Source organism: Oncorhynchus nerka, linkage group LG22 (genome assembly GCF_034236695.1).
Source record: "Oncorhynchus nerka isolate Pitt River linkage group LG22, Oner_Uvic_2.0, whole genome shotgun sequence".
Taxonomy (NCBI): Eukaryota; Metazoa; Chordata; class Actinopteri; order Salmoniformes; family Salmonidae; genus Oncorhynchus; species Oncorhynchus nerka.
In genome coordinates this window covers 67,400,893-67,419,851 of record NC_088417.1, presented here as the reverse complement: position 1 = coordinate 67,419,851, position 18,959 = coordinate 67,400,893, and the positions used below count along the sequence as shown (strand labels likewise).

Sequence of the window (18,959 nt, the reverse complement as noted above, 5' to 3'; positions counted from 1 at the left end):
TCTGTGTCTCTCTCTCGCTCTTTCTCTCTCTGTCTCTCTCTCGCTCTCTCTCTTGCTCGCTCTCTATCTGTCTCTATCTGTCTCTATCTGTCTCTGTCTCTCTCTCTCGCTCTCTCTGTCTTTGTCTTTCTCTCTGTGTCTCTCGCTCTCTCTGTCTCTCTCTCTCTCTCTCTCTCGCTCTCTGTGTCTCTCTCGCTCTCACTGTGTCTCTCTCTCTCTTGCTCTCACTGTGTCTCTCTCTCTCGCTCTCACTGTGTCTCTCTCGCTCTCACTGTGTCTCTCTCTCTCTCGCTCTCACTGTGTCTCTCTCTCTCGTTATCACTGTCTCTCTCTCGCTCTCTCACTGTGTCTCTCACTGTCTTTCTGTGTCTCAACTCTGTGCAACTCCAATCATCGGGGGCCGGAGTGGGGTCTCACTGTTCCCACATCCCTAGTAAACACATCCCTAGTAAACACTAATTGCATTCTTAACTAAAGATGATGATTAGTAAATTATTGGAGTCAGGTGTGTTAGCTGGAGCAAAAGTGTGACACCAACCAGTTGCTCATCCCTGTACTAGGTGGCGCTCTGCTATCCACCCTATATGTTCTCTAAGTCGTTTTAGTCTGGCAGCCATGCCTTTCCCTCCCGTTCCCGTTGGACCGACCAGACCACAGTCTAGACCACTGGCTTTGTTAACAAGAGAAGTTGAGGTCACCATGCTGCCTGTTGAGAAACACTGATGACTTTATTATACATATATTAGACATGACTATATTCACAATTAGTCATATGCTTATTAAAAATATATTATAATCCTGCCACCTCTCTGTCCCCTTCTCACTGTCTCTCCTCACACTTCTCTCTCTCCAATACTTGATCTTTCCCTTCCTATTTCAGTTTTCATTGATCACTCACTCACTCACTCACTCACTCACTCACTCACTCACTTGGTGAGGGCTGGGGTCGGTGTAACCAAGTCTAGATGCCAGTCAGGGAACTGGGCTAGCATATGTCTATGTAAGTCATGTCTCAGTGTTGTAGATCCAGGACTGCTGATTGGCTGTGACCCACTAGGAGACCCTGGTTACCGGGAAGAAGCTGTCCGTCAGGTTGTCACGGTGACCTTGAGGAGGGTTCCATCAAAGGCCCCCGCTGTGAAGCTCTATCTGTTTTCTATAATCAGCAACACCTCCATCACTCCTCTCATCAGCCTCCCTCCCTCCCTCCACTCCTCTCATCAGCCTCCCTCCCTCCCTCCACTCCTCTCATCAGCCTCCCTCCCTCCCTCCACTCCTCTCATCAGCCTCCCTCCCTCCCTCCACTCCTCTCATCAGCCTCCTCCCTCCCTCCACTCCTCTCATCAGCCTTCCTCCCTCCCTCCACTCCTCTCATCAGCCTTCCTCCCTCCCTCCACTCCTCTCATCAGCCTTCCTCCCTCCCTCCACTCCTCTCATCAGCCTCCCTCCCTCCCTCCATCACTCCTCTCATCAGCCTCCCTCCCTCCCTCCATCCTCCTCTCATCAGCCTTCCTCCCTCCCTCCACTCCTCTCATCAGCCTCCCTCCCTCCCTCCATCACTCCTCTCATCAGCCTCCCTCCCTCCCTCCACTCCTCTCATCAGCCTCCCTCCATCCACTCCTCTCATCAGCCTCCCTCCCTCCCTCCATCACTCCTCTCATCAGCCTCCCTCCCTCCACTCCTCTCATCAGCCTCCCTCCCTCCCTCCACTCCTCTCATCAGCCTCCCTCCCTCCCTCCATCACTCCTCTCATCAGCCTCCCTCCCTCCCTCCCTCCATCACTCCTCTCATCAGCCTCCCTCCCTCCCTCCATCACTCCTCTCATCAGCCTTCCTCCCTCCCTCCACTCCTCTCATCAGCCTCCCTCCCTCCCTCCCTCCATCAGCCTCCTCTCATCAGCCTCCCTCCCTCCCTCCCTCCCTCCCTCCCTCCCCTCCCCCTCCCTCCCTCCCTCCCTCCCTCCCTCCCTCCACTCCTCTCATCAGCCTTCCTCCCTCCCTCCACTCTCTCTCATCAGCCTCCCTCCCTCCCTCCATCACTCCTCTCATCAGCCTCCCTCCCTCCCTCCATCACTCCTCTCATCAGCCTCCCTCCCTCCCTCCTCTCATCAGCCTCCCTCCCCCTCCATCACTCCTCTCATCAGCCTCCCTCCCCCTCCCTCCATCACTCTTCTCATCAGCCTCCCTCCCTCCCTCCATCACTCCTCTCATCAGCCTCCCTCCCTCCCTCCATCACTCTTCTCATCAGCCTCCCTCCCTCCCTCCATCACTCCTCTCATCAGCCTCCCTCCCTCCCTCCATCACTCCTCTCATCAGCCTCCCTCCCTCCACTCCTCTCATCAGCCTCCCTCCCTCCACTCCTCTCATCAGCCTCCCTCCCCCCTCCACTCCTCTCATCAGCCTCCCTCCCTCCACTCCTCTCATCAGCCTCCCTCCCTCCCTCCATCCCTCCTCTCATCAGCCTCCCTCCCTCCCTCCATCACTCCTCTCATCAGCCTTCCTCCCTCCCTCCACTCCTCTCATCAGCCTTCCTCCCTCCCTCCACTCCTCTCATCAGCCTTCCTCCCTCCCTCCACTCCTCTCATCAGCCTCCTCCCTCCCTCCCTCCATCATCAGCCTCTCATCAGCCTCTCCTCCCTCCCCCTCCATCACTCCTCTCATCAGCCTCCCTCCCTCCCTCCACTCCTCTCATCAGCCTCCCTCCCTCCCTCCACTCCTCTCATCAGCCTCCCCTCCCTCCACTCCTCTCATCAGCCTCCCTCCCTCCCTCCACTCCTCTCATCAGCCTCCCTCCCTCCCTCCACTCCTCTCATCAGCCTCCCTCCCTCCCTCCACTCCTCTCATCAGCCTCCCTCCCTCCCTCCATCACTCCTCTCATCAGCCTCCCTCCCTCCCTCCATCACTCTTCTCATCAGCCTCCCTCCCTCCCTCCATCACTCTCTCATCAGCCTCCCTCCCTCCCTCCATCACTCCTCTCATCAGCCTCCCTCCCTCCCTCCATCACTCCTCTCATCAGCCTCCCTCCCTCCCTCCATCACTCCTCTCATCAGCCTCCCCTCCCTCCCTCCATCACTCCTCTCATCAGCCTCCCTCCCTCCCTCCCTCCATCACTCCTCTCATCAGCCTCCCTCCCTCCATCACTCCTCTCATCAGCCTCCATCCCTCCTCTCATCAGCCTCCCTCCCTCCCTCCCTCCCTCCATCACTCCATCACTCTTCTCATCAGCCTCCCTCCCTCCCTCCATCACTCCTCTCATCAGCCTCCCTCCCTCCCTCCATCACTCCTCTCATCAGCCTCCCTCCCTCCACTCCTCTCATCAGCCTCCCTCCACTCCTCTCATCAGCCTTCCTCCCCTCCCTCCCCCTCCACTCCTCTCATCAGCCTCCCTCCTCCCTCCATCACTCCTCTCATCAGCCTCCCTCCCTCCCTCCCTCCCTCCACTCCTCTCATCAGACTCCCTCCATCACTCTTCTCATCAGCCTCCCTCCCTCCCTCCACTCCTCTCATCAGCCTTCCTCCCTCCCTCCACTCCTCTCATCAGCCTCCCTCCCTCCCTCCCTCCCTCCATCACTCCTCTCATCAGCCTCCCTCACTCCCTCCATCACTCTTCTCATCAGCCTCCCTCCCTCCCTCCACTCCTCTCATCAGCCTCCCTCCCTCCCTCCATCACTCCTCTCATCAGCCTCCCTCCCTCCCTCCATCACTCCTCTCATCAGCCTCCCTCACTCCCTCCATCACTCTTCTCATCAGCCTCCCTCCCTCCCTCCCTCCACTCCTCTCATCAGCCTCCCTCCCTCCCTCCATCACTCCTCTCATCAGCCTCCCTCCCTCCCTCCCTCCCTCCACTCCTCTCATCAGCCTTCCTCCCTCCCTCCACTCCTCTCATCAGCCTCCCTCCCTCACTCCTCTCATCAGCCTCCCTCACTCCCTCCATCACTCTTCTCATCAGCCTCCCTCCTCCCTCCACTCCTCTCATCAGCCTTCCTCCCTCCCTCCACTCCTCTCATCAGCCTCCCTCCCTCCCTCCCTCCATCACTCCTCTCATCAGCCTCCCTCACTCCCTCCATCGCTCTTCTCATCAGCCTCCCTCCCTCCCTCCACTCCTCTCATCAGCCTCCCTCCCTCCCTCCACTCTTCTCATCAGCCTCCCTCCCTCCACTCCTCTCATCAGCCTCCCTCCCTCCCTCCTCCTCTCATCAGCCTCCCTCCCTCCCTCCACTCTTCTCATCAGCCTCCCTCCCTCCCTCCACTCTTCTCATCAGCCTCCCTCCCTCCCTCCACTCCTCTCATCAGCCTCCCTCCCTCCCTCCACTCCTCTCATCAGCCTCCCTCCCTCCCTCCACTCCTCTCATCAGCCTCCCTCCCTCCATCACTCCTCTCATCAGCCTCCCTCACTCCCTCCATCACTCTTCTCATCAGCCTCCCTCACTCCCTCCACTCCTCTCATCAGCCTTCCTCCCTCCCTCCACTCCTCTCATCAGCCTCCCTCCCTCCCTCCATCACTCCTCTCATCAGCCTCCCTCACTCCCTCCATCACTCTTCTCATCAGCCTCCCTCCCTCCCTCCACTCCTCTCATCAGCCTCCTCCCTCCCTCCACTCTTCTCATCAGCCTCCCTCCCTCCCTCCACTCCTCTCATCAGCCTCCCTCCCTCCCTCCACTCTCTCATCAGCCTCCCTCCCTCCCTCCACTCCTCTCATCAGCCTCCCTCCCTCCCTCCACCCTCTCATCAGCCTCCCTCCCTCCCTCCACTCTTCTCATCAGCCTCCCTCCCTCCCTCCACTCCTCTCATCAGCCTCCCTCCCTCCCTCCACTCCTCTCATCAGCCTCCCTCCCTCCCTCCCTCCACTCCTCTCATCAGCCTCCCTCCCTCCCTCCATCACTCTTCTCATCAGCCTCCCTCCCTCCCTCCACCCTCCTCTCATCAGCCTCCCTCACTCCCTCCATCACTCTTCTCATCAGCCTCCCTCCCTCCCTCCCTCCACTCCTCTCATCAGCCTCCCTCCCTCCACTCCTCTCATCAGCCTCCCTCCCTCCCTCCACTCCTCTCATCAGCCTCCCTCCACTCCTCTCATCAGCCTCCCTCCCTCCCTCCACTCCTCTCATCAGCCTCCCTCCACTCCTCTCATCAGCCTCCCTCCCTCCACTCCTCCTCATCAGCCTCCCCCTCCCTCCATCACTCTTCTCATCAGCCTCCCTCACTCCCTCCATCCTCTCATCAGCCTCCCTCCCTCCCTCCACTCCTCTCATCTTCCATGGCCCTTCTGTTCTCCTCTCTTCCCTTGCTGCTGAACTTTGAACTGTGCTTCTGTCTGCACTGCAGAGTCCCTGACTGACTGTGTCCTTGGTGATGAAGGGACTGAGACGAGGGTTGTTCAATCAGAAGTCCGTTTCAAAGCAGGGGGTGGTACTGTTAATTAGCTCCAGTGGAGGACAGTGAGGTTGAGTCTATTGGCCTGAAGCTTTGTCATCAAGAGGGAAGTAATGTTTAAATTCATAAAGAAAGAAACTTCGACTTGAGTGATTCCCACTGTTTTGTACGTTGGTCCCCCCTTAAAGCTATGAGCTGCATTGTTAAACCATTCACATATCCACACAGGAACTGTTAGTGATAAGAGAGACAGCAGAAATCCACTGGGGATCCTGTTCTGATGTGCTGATGGGGAGCATTATTAATGGAGGGAGGGAGGGAACACAGGGAGCATTATTCATGGAGGGAGTGAAGGAACACAGGGATCATTATTAATGGAGGGAGGGAGGGAGGGAACACAGGGAGCATTATTAATGGAGGGAGGGAGGGTACACAGGGAGCATTATCAATGGAGGGAGGGAGGGAGGGAACACAGGGAGCATTATTAATGGAGGGAGGGAGGGAACAGGGAGCATTATTAATGGAGGGAGGGAGGGTACACAGGGAGCATTATCAATGGAGGGAGGGAGGGAACACAGGGAGCATTATTAATGGAGGGAGGGAGGGAACACAGGGAGCATTATTAATGGAGGGAGGGAGGGAACACAGGGATAATTATTAATGGAGGGAGGGAGGGAGGGAACACAGGGAGCATTATTAATGGAGGGAGGGAGGGAGGGAACACAGGGAGCATTATTAATGGAGGGAGGGAGGGAACAGGGAGCATTATTAATGGAGGGAGGGAGGGAACACAGGGAGCCTTATTAATGGAGGGAGGGAGGGAACACAGGGAGCCTTATTAATGGAGGGAGGGAGGGAACACAGGGAGCCTTATTAATGGAGGGAACACAGGAGCATTATTAATGGAGGGAGGGAACACAGGGAGCATTATTAATGGAGGGAGGGAGGGAGGGAACACAGGGAGCATTATTAATGGAGGGAGGGAGGGAACACAGGGAGCATTATTAATGGAGGGAGGGAGGGAACACAGGGAGCATTATTAATGGAGGAAGGGAGGGAACACAGGGAGCATTATTAATGGAGGGAGGGAGGGAACACAGGGAGCATTATTAATGGAGGGAGGGAGGGAACACAGGGAGCATTATTAATGGACGGAGGGAGGGAACACAGGGAAGATTAAGGGGGAACACAGGGAGCATTATTAATGGAGGGAGGGAACACAGGGAGCATTATTAATGGAGGAAGGGAACGTGAAAGAGAATCCATGCTTTTTCATAAGCGCCGCTCCAGTTGAGGCTCTGTAGACAGCCTGTGACACAGTGTGTGTTATAGAATATGAAGCCCCATCAGTAGTCCATCAGAACAGGATCCCAGTGGGCTTCTGCTGTCTCTTGTATCACTAGCAGTTCAATCAGAGGTGAGGGATCATGAGGGATCATGAGGGATCATTTCAACAGCTGTACTGCAGATCAGAGGTGAGAATGGGAGGAGGGAGATGGAGAAGGAGGGACCATTTCAACAGCTGTACTGCAGATCAGAGGTGAGAATGGGAGGAGGGAGATGGAGAAGGAGGGATCTTTTCAACAGCTGTACTGCAGATCAGAGGTGAGAATGGGAGGAGGGAGATGGAGAAGGAGGGACCATTTCAACAGCTGTACTGCAGATCAGAGGTGAGAATGGGAGGAGGGAGATGGAGAAGGAGGGATCATTTCAACAGCTGTCGTACTGCAGATCAGAGCGACATTCGGATTCCTCTACTGCAGATCAGAGCGACATTCAGATGCCTCTACTGCAGATGAGAGCGACATTCAGATGCCTCTACTGCAGATGAGAGCGACATTCAGATGCCTCTACTGCAGATGAGAGCGACATTCAGATGCCTCTACTGCAGATGAGAGCGACATTCAAATGCCTCTACTGCAGATGAGAGCGACATTCAGATGCCTCTACTGCAGATGAGAGCGACATTCAGATGCCTCTACTGCAGATGTAGAGAGTGATGTTAAACCAGATAGTAAGTGAGTGGAGTGTAATGTATATTCAGGGATCACAAGCAGCTCATTACCAACGCCCAAGGCTTTGGATGTTCAGTGGAGATGGTAGACATGACGACAGGGGCCTGTACCCTACAGCTAAGCTGCCTTACCCCTTCACCCTCGCCCCCCCCTCTTTTCGTTTTCTCTCTCTCTCTCTCTCTCTTTTGTCTATTTTTGTTCTCTCTCTTCATCTCTCTCGCTCCTGCCTTACGTCTCACGCTGGCTGTCAGCCCCGCAGGTGCTCTGTCTCTCAGCTGCAAAGCCTACTGGGAAATCAGCCTAGTGTGACAGATCTGGTTTGTAACTGGATTGGCTCCTGAGTGTGAGTTAAACCGGGATAGAGAGAGAGATGGAAAGAGGGAGTGACAGATTAAGAGAAGTTTAGGATTGAAAATAGGTTTTGAAGTCAAAGGAACATTTTGTGTGTGTGAACACGGCTTGGCACAGTTTCCCTAGTTACAGAGTAAATCTGTAATGGAATCAAAGTGCTATGTAACCAATAAGGATGCTGGAGCTTCACTGCATGTTAAACAGGCTGTCTATGGAGACGTGTGTTTGTGTAGTGTGCGCAACCCGACAAGGAATTACGTGAACCCTGTTACCAAGCAAATTCTATTGATGCTGAGCTACATGGCTGTGTGTGTTTGTCAGTGTTGGGGAATCGACTCTGAAAATATAGTTGACCAATTATTTCTCACAGGAAAAAGTTCAGCTACGCTGAAATGACCCTTTGGAAAAACGGTTTACTTAAACTAACGTTACGTTAAAAAAGTAGTTCACGACTTCAAAACTATTTTGGGAAATGGACATATCTGAATCTCCAATGTCATGGACTAGAAATTGCCTGACAGATCCCTCTGGAGTCAGATGTTAACAGAATATAGAATTGAACCTATTAAACACAAGAGCTGGTCTGACTCCAGATGCCGGAAAAAGCTACGGCAAAGAAAGTGAACTACTGAAAACACTACCAAAATTTGAATATAGTTCAATTACCAAGCTACTGAAAAATGTTGTTAAATGAATAGTGGAAACTAATTGTAGTTCACTACTCCCCAACGTGTGTGTGTGTGTGTGTGTGTAACGACCGAATGAAACAATAAAGGCAGTGTTAGAAAGAGGGCGACATCAAACAACCCTGCACTGCATGCTGGGAGAGAAAGGGCCAAGACCTTGACTCGACCACTCACACATTGTATGGATAGATTCACTTTCCCCTGCTGTATAAAAATACCGCATTCCCCTTGGCTCGCTTGTCATCTATGTGATATAAGATATGAGAGGTACACTGTGAGAAGGAGAAATTTAGACCGGGTCAGGAAGTTAATCCTGATGTGAATTGAGTGGGAAGGTTTCTGAAAACAACCTTATTCAGCAGAGAAGGAACAACCGAGCTTAGAAAGAATGAGGTGTGTGTCCGTCTGTGCAGGGAACAGACACCTGAGGTTTTGGGTGATTGAAATGTCTGCCCCATACCCCAGGAAACCTATGCCCAGTCAAGTGTGTAATAGGCTTTTTGAGTCGTGTTTTTCTTCATTGTGTGTGTGTGTGTGTGTGTGTGTGTGTGTGTGTGTCAAACCGAACTGAGTGCCCTCTTCTTGTCCTTTCCCACAGCTCTCCTGTACAAGCCGATTGACCGTGTGACCAGAAGTACGCTGGTTCTTCATGTGAGGACATACACACACACACACACACACACAGTACATTGTCCGTCCTGACTAGCATTCGATAGATCCATGAAGGATTCTTGATCTCACCCAGAGACAAATGACAAGATTGAATTAGTGACCGCAACGTAGAGATGGATAGATTGAATAGATGGGACAGGATCAATACTTATCAAGGATTAAGAGTTAGTGCTGTCGTGAGACACATAGTGATGGGGCTGGGTAGAATCTCTCTCGAAACCCCCGCAGGTCATTAAGATGCAGCATGGATCTGTATCCACCTGCAAAGTCAAACCCTGCTTGCTGCTGTTTATAGTAAGTGTTCCGTTCCATTTGCCAAGCCTATACCTTTCCTCTGCGCTGTCCATCAAAATCACATGCTGTTATAAACAATAGGCGCTAATTTGATGGGCTACAACCAAGTGGAAAGTGAAAACCGCTAACAGAGGAAGCGGAGATGCCTAGACGTGTCCTCCAGTCTCGCTTCCAGTGCATTTCATGAATATGTTTTCCATAAAGCTAGTGGAGCCGTGACTAAACAAAGACCAGTTGGTTTGGTACAAAGGTAAGAGCAGATCACGCAAACACACAATGAACCCTTATTCCATATTTAGTGCACTACATTTCAATAGTGTTTGCCCAGGGCCCATAGTGCACTATATAGGGAATAGTGTGCCATTTGGGACACGGGCACTGACAGACGGTGAAAGTTACTGTGTTCTTTTCTCTTAATGACGTAGGAAGACTGGTAGTGTACTATACCTGCTGACATCAGCCTTCTAGAGCTTGTCAGAATACATTCACTGAGGTGTGCTGACGAGGCATAAATCAGGCAACGGAAAAGAGATTGGCTTTTCTTTCACACGCTCCTCTGGAAAAAAGGAACTTAGTTACGCTGAGAATAAGGTATTTGCAATGTGGAAGCAGATTGTCTTAGCCGTTTCTTAGGTAGCACTTTAAAAATAAAGTCATTAGTTACGCCCACGGTTCAATAAAGTAGAGACTCTCATAATGCTTTAAGTAGAGGAAATGATGTGGCACAAAACCCAGCGACGCATCCAAGTCGTCCAATTCATTAACACAGGTTTAAAAACACATGCACAGTGACTGTCCATAGACATTTCATTTGAATGGATGTGGTTTTCTCTGTTTTTGGATGGGGGATCTAATGGTCTTTCTCGCTCTGTGTGTTATTGTAGGACCTGCTGAAGCACACCCCTAAGGACCACCCAGACTTCCCCCTACTGCAGGACGCTCTGAGGATCTCCCAGAACTTCCTGTCCTCCATCAACGAAGAGATCGACCCCCGCAGGACCGCCGTCACCACGCCTAAGGGAGAGGTGGGGTGACACACACAGACACGCCATTTTAATAGACTACTTTATACTTTTCAGAACTTCTTGTTGTAACCTTGGGGAAGTGTGGCAATGCATTTGTGAAATGTGTTTTGAGGTCAGCGAGAAACCCACAGTATCTGTCCTCTCCTCCTACCCCCACATCCTCAATCTCTTCATTACCAGCTTCCTCTCTCTTCATCTCTCTCGATCGCCCTCTCTCTAGCATCTTTTGATCTTTCCGCTCTCTCTCTCTCCCAGCATGCAGTGCAGGGTTGTTTGATGTCCCCCTCTTTCTAACACTGCCTTTATTGTTTCATTCTGTCGTTTTCCGCATGTCAGCCTTTTCTCCTCTTAATGCTTCTCTCTCTCTGAGTATATCCTTTCCTTCCTTCCTCCATCCCACCATCTCTCCCCCTTGCGCTTTACCTCTCCTTTCTCCCTCCATCTCTCTCTCATCCCTCTCTTCAGCTATCCTCCCTCCATCTTTCTCTCTCCCCCCATCTCTCTCTCCCGCCATCTCTTCCTCTATCCATTTTCCATTCAGTCAGCTCAGTTCTTAACCTCCCAGTCATCTCTCCATTCGTTACAGTCTGTCTGTTACCAGTTAAATGGAAATCTCTCTGCCCTCTTTGGCTTAGGCTTTCCTGATTTACTCCAGTTCGTGTTTAGCTCTGCCTTATTTTAGCTTTCCTAGTTGGCTCTCCAGAGATGGACAGATATAGAGCGATAGAGAGGGGGAGCGTTTCAAGTTCTGAGTGGCTTACTTTAGTTGATGATTATCTTGCTGTAACACCGCCATCACTGATAATGTTTAAAAAAAAAAAAGATATATATTTCACCTTTATTTAACCAGGTAGGCTAGTTCAGAACAAGTTACTCATTTACAACCGTGATCTGGCCAAGATAAAGCATAGCAGTGTGAACAGACAACACAGAGTTGCACATGGAGTAAACAATAAACAAGTCAATAACACAGTAGAAATAAAGAGTCTATATACATTGTGTGCAAAAGGCATGAGGAGGTAGGCGAATAATTACAAAATGATCAGATGGTCATGTGCAGGTAGAGATACTGGTGTGCAAAGGAGCAGAAAAGTAAAAAAAAAAACAGTATGGGGATGAGGTAGGTAAATTGGGTGGGCTATTTACCGATGGACTATGTACAGCTGCAGCGATCGGTTAGCTGCTCAGATAGCAGATGTTTAAAGTTGGTGAGGGAGATAAAGTTCTCTAATTTTACATATTTTATATGTAAAAGACATAAAATATAGACAACAAGCGAGTTCTTTCGTATTGCTGAACCCTGACCTATACCTCCTACAGTATATCCTTTCGGGAAGTGAATGTTTACGGCTAGGCTAGTTGCCCCTTGCTGGGCGTGCCACAGGAAGTGATGCTGTTTCTCTCCCTGGTAGGCTCGTCAGCTGGTGAAGGATGGTTTCCTGGTGGAGGTGTCAGAGGGCTCCAGGAAGCTGCGTCATGTCTTCCTCTTCACAGACCTGCTGCTCTGTGCCAAGATGAAGAAGACCTCCGCAGGGTAGGTTAACTCTCACAGAGTATCACCACAAACACATGCAGCTATCTACAGTACCCACTGTGGTATTCACTGTGCCTAAACGTAGATCATACACACTGAGTGGTCTCCAGTGTTATATGCTCCTATCATGTCAGTTCTGATGTGTCGGTGATATGAAACAGTGTATCAGGATGAATGACATTCCAGCTCCAAAGGGATTTTCTTTTTTTCACTGCTATTTTTATTTCCTCCATTTGAAGTATTCTCTGATGTTATAATAAAAAAGGAAGACTATTAATTTAAAATGTGAATGTTGTCACACTTTGGTGCTGCAGACCAGGGGTTGGTATTTTTTTACCCCCCCCAAATTAAAAATAAATTTACTCAAGCCTCGGGGTTGGATGTTTGCCTTTCTGTAGACTATTGTGGAGAAAGGATTTAGAATAGTGATTAGAGGGCTCGTATAGGGCTGAATATTAACACATTGCCGTAGTGGATGTATGGATGTTGGGAAATGTATTACAATCTGGTCTCAATCTGGTGCTTGGGCCTGAGGCTGTGCGTGTGTGTGTGTGTGTGCGCGTGTGTGTGTGTAAATTGGGAATGACAGCATACACTGCCTTAGATGAAGTGTTTAATTTAAAGGATTGCCTCCAATGGCATGGTTACTGTTGTTGGCGTGATTGGGGCTCATTGTGATTGACAGTCGCTGCTGTCCCTCTACCTAACAGTGTGAAGGACACACAGACAACTACCGTTGTCATGGTTACCACCAGTCTGTAAATCACTCTGTTATGGTCTGTAGCTTTAGCGGTCTGTCGTTGTGTCCCAAATGGCATCCTATTCTCTATATAGACCACTATTGGGTCAAGAGTAGTGAGCTACATAGGGAATAGGGTGGCATTTCAAATCAAATGTTATTGGTCACATACATATGGTTAGCAGATGTTATTGCGGATGTAGTGAAATACTTGTGTTCCCAGCGCCAACAGTGCAGTAGTATCTAACAATTAACAATACACACAAAATTAAAAGTAAAAGAATGGAATTAAGAAATATATAAATATTAGGATGAGCAATATCGGAGTGGCATTGACTAAAATACAGTAGAATATAATACAGTATATACGTATGAAATGAGTAAAGCAGTATGTAAACATTATTAAAGTGACTAGTGTTCCATTATTAAAGTGGCCTGTGATTTCATGTCTATGTATATAGGGCAGCAGCCTCTAAAGGTGGAGGGTTGAGCAACCGGGTGGTAGCCGGCTAGTGATGGCTATTTAACAGTATGATGGCCTTGAGATAGGTGTTTTTCAGTCTCTCTGTCTCAGCTTTGATGCACCTGTACTGTATTTGAGACGCAGCCTACTGTATGTGTCCTCTGGTCTGGACTATAACACCATAGGATTAGGCCAACAGCCTATTAAAACACGCTATCCAGTTGATAGCTAATCATCAGTATTAACTCACTGAGAAACCTGAATCCCATTCAATCCCTCTATCTCCACTCAATCATCATCGATTATTAATGTTTCTATAATGTTTATATTGACTCCATAACCATCATTATTTTCCTACAGAATTGGTGTATAATATACCACCATTTCCCAATGTAGAGATGTAAATTAAGATGTAATCCATGTGATTATGGAAAACAAGGGCTGTGAAAAGCTCACTGGGGAGTGTGAAAGTGCTGTGGACGGATGGGAGGAGATTAGATATGCAGATTTTATTCAACAGCAGCAGAGACAATCTTGGTCCCCCAATCAGCTCTACCTCCGTCTGTAATAGGGAGAGTGTTTATTAAGTGGACTCTAGATCATCTTAAAGTCTTATTGGGCATGAATACAGATCCACACCTTCGAGACAACAGCGGATAACACCCCATGGACCACTCTGAGACGAAGGGTTTGCTTACCAAGGGGGGGGGGGGGGTCTCACCCCGTATTAAGAAGGAGAGGAGGTCTTATAAAACAAATGGAGGGATGTTTGCAGGCAAAAGGGGGGGTGAAGGTATATATTGGGAGAAAAGAGAGGTATCTGCTGTCTCTGTCCCTCTATAGTACAATACTGACAAAACACTTATTTAACTAGCCAAAGAAAAATGCTAATCCAAAACATGAAAGAGTCATACTACTGTTTATTTGTTTTTCAGTATTTTACTTTGGGGGTAAAAACAGGACATTATTTTTCTTGTCATATTTCCCGCCCCGTCATTTTATGAGGTTTGCACACATTTGGAGTTGTGATGTAATGTATTCCTGTGTTAATGAGTTTACTGTCCTGCCTCCAGGAATCATAATGATACTAAATGCTCGTTAGGGGAATACAAAAACATCTCCGACAACATTAGTGAGCATCTGTATTACCGTGATGGATGTGCTGAACACGCATTTAGTTGTCTTTCTGTGTCTGAGTGTTTAATATGGGATCTCCTCAAGTCAAGCAATCTTTTCATACTACGAAACATAAGGAGTTATAGTTGTAAGGGGAGATATGTTGAAGTTAAATCCTATGGTGTTGAGCACAATGGAATATGGCTCAACAAAGACTCATGATATTGCATAAAGCAAGAGAAATGGAACATCATTAATTATATGGTGGGTTTTGCCCTCCTCCTTTACAGGGCCAATAGAGATATCTAAATTTAACTGCGAGCAGCAATGAACGGGGTTCACAGGATGACAAAGGACACAAGATTTGTTACATGCTTCGTAAACAACAGGTGTAGACTAACAATGAAATGCTTACTTACCGGCCCTTCCCAACAATGCAGAGAGAGGAAAAAAGACAAATAATAAAAAATATATAACACAAAAAATAAATGTACAATGATTAATGATATCCTGGCTATATACATGGAGTACCAGTACCGAGTTGATGTGCAGGGTTACGATGTAATTGAGGTATTTAGTTCCTACTTGATAGTGCTCACATTATTTATCTTCCTTTATATGCAATCAGTGAAAGCATTGCCATGTTTATCTCTCTATACCACATCTCTCTATACCACATGACACAAGTGAAGTTTAGTGCTGTAGGTTGGTACCGTGGCCTACTTTGAATGCAGAAATGCAGAAACGAATCATTCTCAAATTCATTAGAGGCTAATTTATTTAGCCTATATACCAAATCGGTAGTCAATCTGATGTATGGTTCATGAGAATATATCAAAACATTTTTTTACCAAATTGTGCAAGAATGAGGAAAATCTATCCTCATGGACCTTATTGAGGCATATTTGTTCAGCATGAGGAAAGATGCCTAAATACAAAGTTTCAAGTCTCTAGGTCAAATGTCATGGCGGATATGAGGGTTTAAGTGAGACTGCTTATAACAGTGCCACCTATAGGCCAATCGGTGTCATTATTTTTTAACAAGTTACACATGGCCTCAAGTTTCTGTATGCCAAATAGTTTTTTAAAAGTGACTAATCTATGCATGAGTTATTTGACCATGTCAAAAAAGAAATCTAAGAATAACAATATTTTTCCCAACTTCGCCGTGATCCCTAATTACAGTAGGTCCTTATTGTCTTTGTCTCTCCTGCCTCCTCTTAAATATATGTAAGATATCGATCTCTCTCTCTCTCCCCTCCTCTCCACCTCACTCTGTAGGAGACACCAGCAGTATGAGTGTAAGTGGTACATCCCCCTGGCAGACCTGACCTTCCAGTTGCTGGATGACTCGGACGTCTTGCCCCATATCCAGGTTCTGCCTGAACACGAGATTGAGGAGATGAAGACCAAGATCTCTGTCATCAAGAGCGAGATCCAGAAGGAGAAGGTGATATATTATGTTTATAAAAAAATAAAATAAACTTTTATTTAGGCAGGTAAGTCTAAAAGAACAGATTCTCTTTTGACGTTGTGTCCAGTACTGCTTTGTTTTAGACTCAAACTAAACCCAATAGTTGTAAATTGAGCCAAAATAGTGGTGATGCGGCCCTTCCTTTGCCTCCCACTCAGTGTCAGGCCAGGTCATGGTCAGCTGGCCATTAAGGCACTGTGGAGGAAGAGTGTCCTGCCCAGCCTGGCTGCCCCATTCTGGGCTGGTTTCCCTGGGTGTGTCTCTCCCTCCCTGGAGCCCTATGGTCTGTGTTTGTCTTACTCTCTCTCTATCAGAGGCTAGAACCAGCCTGCCTGCCTGGGTGATTAGGCTGGGTTCATCACTACTGTTGTTGTTATTGGAACAGTTCCTCTCATCGCTTCCACTCTTAGACAAGTCGACTGTAGACTAGAGATCTGTGTGACACACACACACACACACACACACACACACACACACACACACACAGAAGGGGTCAACTTCCAGTCACCTGGACAGAGTCAGCACGTCAGTGTGTGAATCACTTATATAGTACACCCATATACATGTACACAATCCACCCCCTCACTGTATCTACACTCACAAACACTCAAGCTATCCCGTGGGAAGTTTGTTAGTTCTGATGAACTTGAGTACAGTGGAACAGCGATAGCCATCTAATTGTAGCTGTCATATAAACACAGGTCCTTAGAGGATGACTGTGTTCCCGGAGATCACCTTGTCCAGTTTCCCTTCAACTCTTTACCTCTTCAACACAATAGACTTATTTATGTCAGCCCTTTGTTGTCATTTTACTGTGGAAATCCTTGGGAGTCCGTAACCTAGAAACTGTATAGGTTTAAATTGATTTACCACCTTGGCTTTAGCTGAACGCTGCTGCTTTTATTTAATCCACCACACTCCAGCAGCAACCTCTACTTATTCTAATGGTTACTATACAGGACTGCATTTATTTCATCCACCACACTTCAGCAGCAACCTCTACTTATTCTAATGGTTACTATACAGGACTGCATTTATTTAATCCACCACACTCCAGCAGCAACCTCTACTTATTCTAATGGTTACTATATAGGACTGCATTTATTTAATCCACCACACTCCAGCAACAACCTCTACTAATTCTAATGGTTACTATACAGGAATGCATTTATTTAATCCACCACACTCCAGCAGCAACCTCTACTTATTCTAATGGTTACTATACAGGACTGCATTTATTTCATCCACCACACTCCAGCAGCAACCTCTACTTATTCTAATGGTTACTATACAGGACTGCATTTATTTCAGCATCCAGTGATTCCTTCCATAGTAAATACCCGTTTAGGAGGTTTTGGAGAGCATAAAATGTTATTTGTCACATGCTCTGAATACAGCAGGTGTAGCATTTACTTTGAAATGCTTACGTACGAGCCCTTTCCCAAGAACGCAGAGTTAAAAAGTCAGGAGCATTTTGATAAATAAGGAAATAGTTATAAAATAATAATGAGGCTATATACAAGGAGTACCACTACCAAGTCAATGTGCAGGGGTATGAGGTAGTTGAGGTAATATGTACATGTAGGTACAGTTGGGGTAAAAGTGACGAGGCATAGATAATCAGGATCGATAATAAATCAGCACTACTACTCTTAGAGGTTTATGAATACAGGCCCTGTGCTTCCAGGTTGATACGACTGCTACAGTGGATCATACAGTAGGGGCAGACTGACTGACTGCCCTAATCAGAGCCGGAAAAGGCTGATTGAACTGATTACAGCCAGGCCATGGCCTGACTCTGCTTCCTGGCAAGGAATGGGTTGGAGGAGGGTGTGTAGGAAGGGAGATTCTGGAGAGCAAGGACATGGAAATTCCTTGGAATAGTTATCAAGCATCACACTGTAAATTCTAGTGAACAAAATGTAGCCGTCATTTCCCCTGTTTACAAATATCTCTGGAATACCAAATAATTATTCATGGTCAAACACACACGGTATAATTCAGGTTTAGTTGATTGTACAGTGTGTAGGATATAGTTGTGATACCAGTATAAACAGGGCTTTAAGGGGCCAGATGTAATAAATAATAAAAGGTTCATTATGTGGGGGCGGGACATTTTACACATTCGATTATTCTTTGGAAGAACTGTATAAAAAAGCAATGCACACACACCAATAAAGCACTTGTCATGAAATGTTAAAGTAGTCACCCTTCGCCTTATTGACAGCTTTACACACTCTTGGCATTCTCTCAACCAGCTTCATGAGGTAGTCACCTGGAATGCTTTTCCAACAGTCTTGAAGGAGTTCCCACATATGCTGCGCACTTGTTGGCTGCTTTTCTTTCACTCTACGGTCCAACTCATCCCAAACCATCTCAGTTGGGTTGAGGTCAGGTGATTGTGGAGAACAGGCCATCTGATGCAGCACTCCATCACTCTCCTTCTTGGTCAAATAGCCCTTACACAGCCTGGAGGTGTGTTTTGGGTTGTTGTCCTGTTGAAAACAAATGATAGTCCCACTGAGCGCAAACCAGATGGGATGGCATATCGCTGCAGAATGCTGTGGTAGCCATGCTGGTTAAGTGTGTCTTGAATTATAAATATATAATTGACAGTGTCACCAGAAATGCAGCCCCACACCATCACACTTCCTCATCCATGTTTCACAGTGGGAACCACACCTGCGGAGATCATCCGTTCACCTACTCTGCGTCTCATAAAGACACGGTGGTTGGAACCAAAATTCTAATTTGGACCCATCAGACCAAAGGAGAGGTTTCCACTGTCTAATGTCCATTGCTTGTGTTTCTTGGCCCAAGCAAGTCTCTTCTTATTATTGTTGTCCTTTAGCAGTGGTTTCTTTGTAGCAATTCAACCATGAAGGTCTGATCCACGCAGCCTACTCTGAACAGTTGATGTTGATGTGTCTTACTTGAACTCTGTGAAGCATTTATTTGGGCTGCAATCTGAGGTGCAGTTAATTGCCGATTTCTGAGGCTGGTAACTCTAATAAACTTATCCTCTGCAGCAGAGTTAACTTTGGGTCTTCCTTTCCTGTGACGGTCCTCATGAGAGCCAGTTTCATCATAGCGCTTGATGGTTTTTGCGACTGCACTTGAAGAAACTTTGAATGTTCTTGACATTTTACGCATTGATTGACCTTCATGTCTTAAAGTAATGGACTGTCATTTCTCTTTGCTTATTTGAGCTGTACTTGCCA

General features: G+C 47.9%; 1 protein-coding gene across 5 annotated transcripts in view; it reads left to right on the top strand.

The window, feature by feature from the left end:
* Positions 1-18,959, top strand: part of LOC115105535 (active breakpoint cluster region-related protein-like) — a 250,947-nt gene that overhangs the window by 144,195 nt on the left and 87,793 nt on the right. For all 5 annotated transcript variants that reach the window (XM_065007331.1, XM_065007332.1, XM_065007333.1 and 2 more), the window contains 4 exons: positions 9,020-9,072; positions 10,272-10,412; positions 11,825-11,946; positions 15,546-15,714. In XM_065007331.1, coding sequence (XP_064863403.1) covers positions 9,020-9,072; positions 10,272-10,412; positions 11,825-11,946; positions 15,546-15,714 — 485 coding nt within the window. The remainder of the gene's footprint in view (positions 1-9,019; positions 9,073-10,271; positions 10,413-11,824; positions 11,947-15,545; positions 15,715-18,959) is intronic.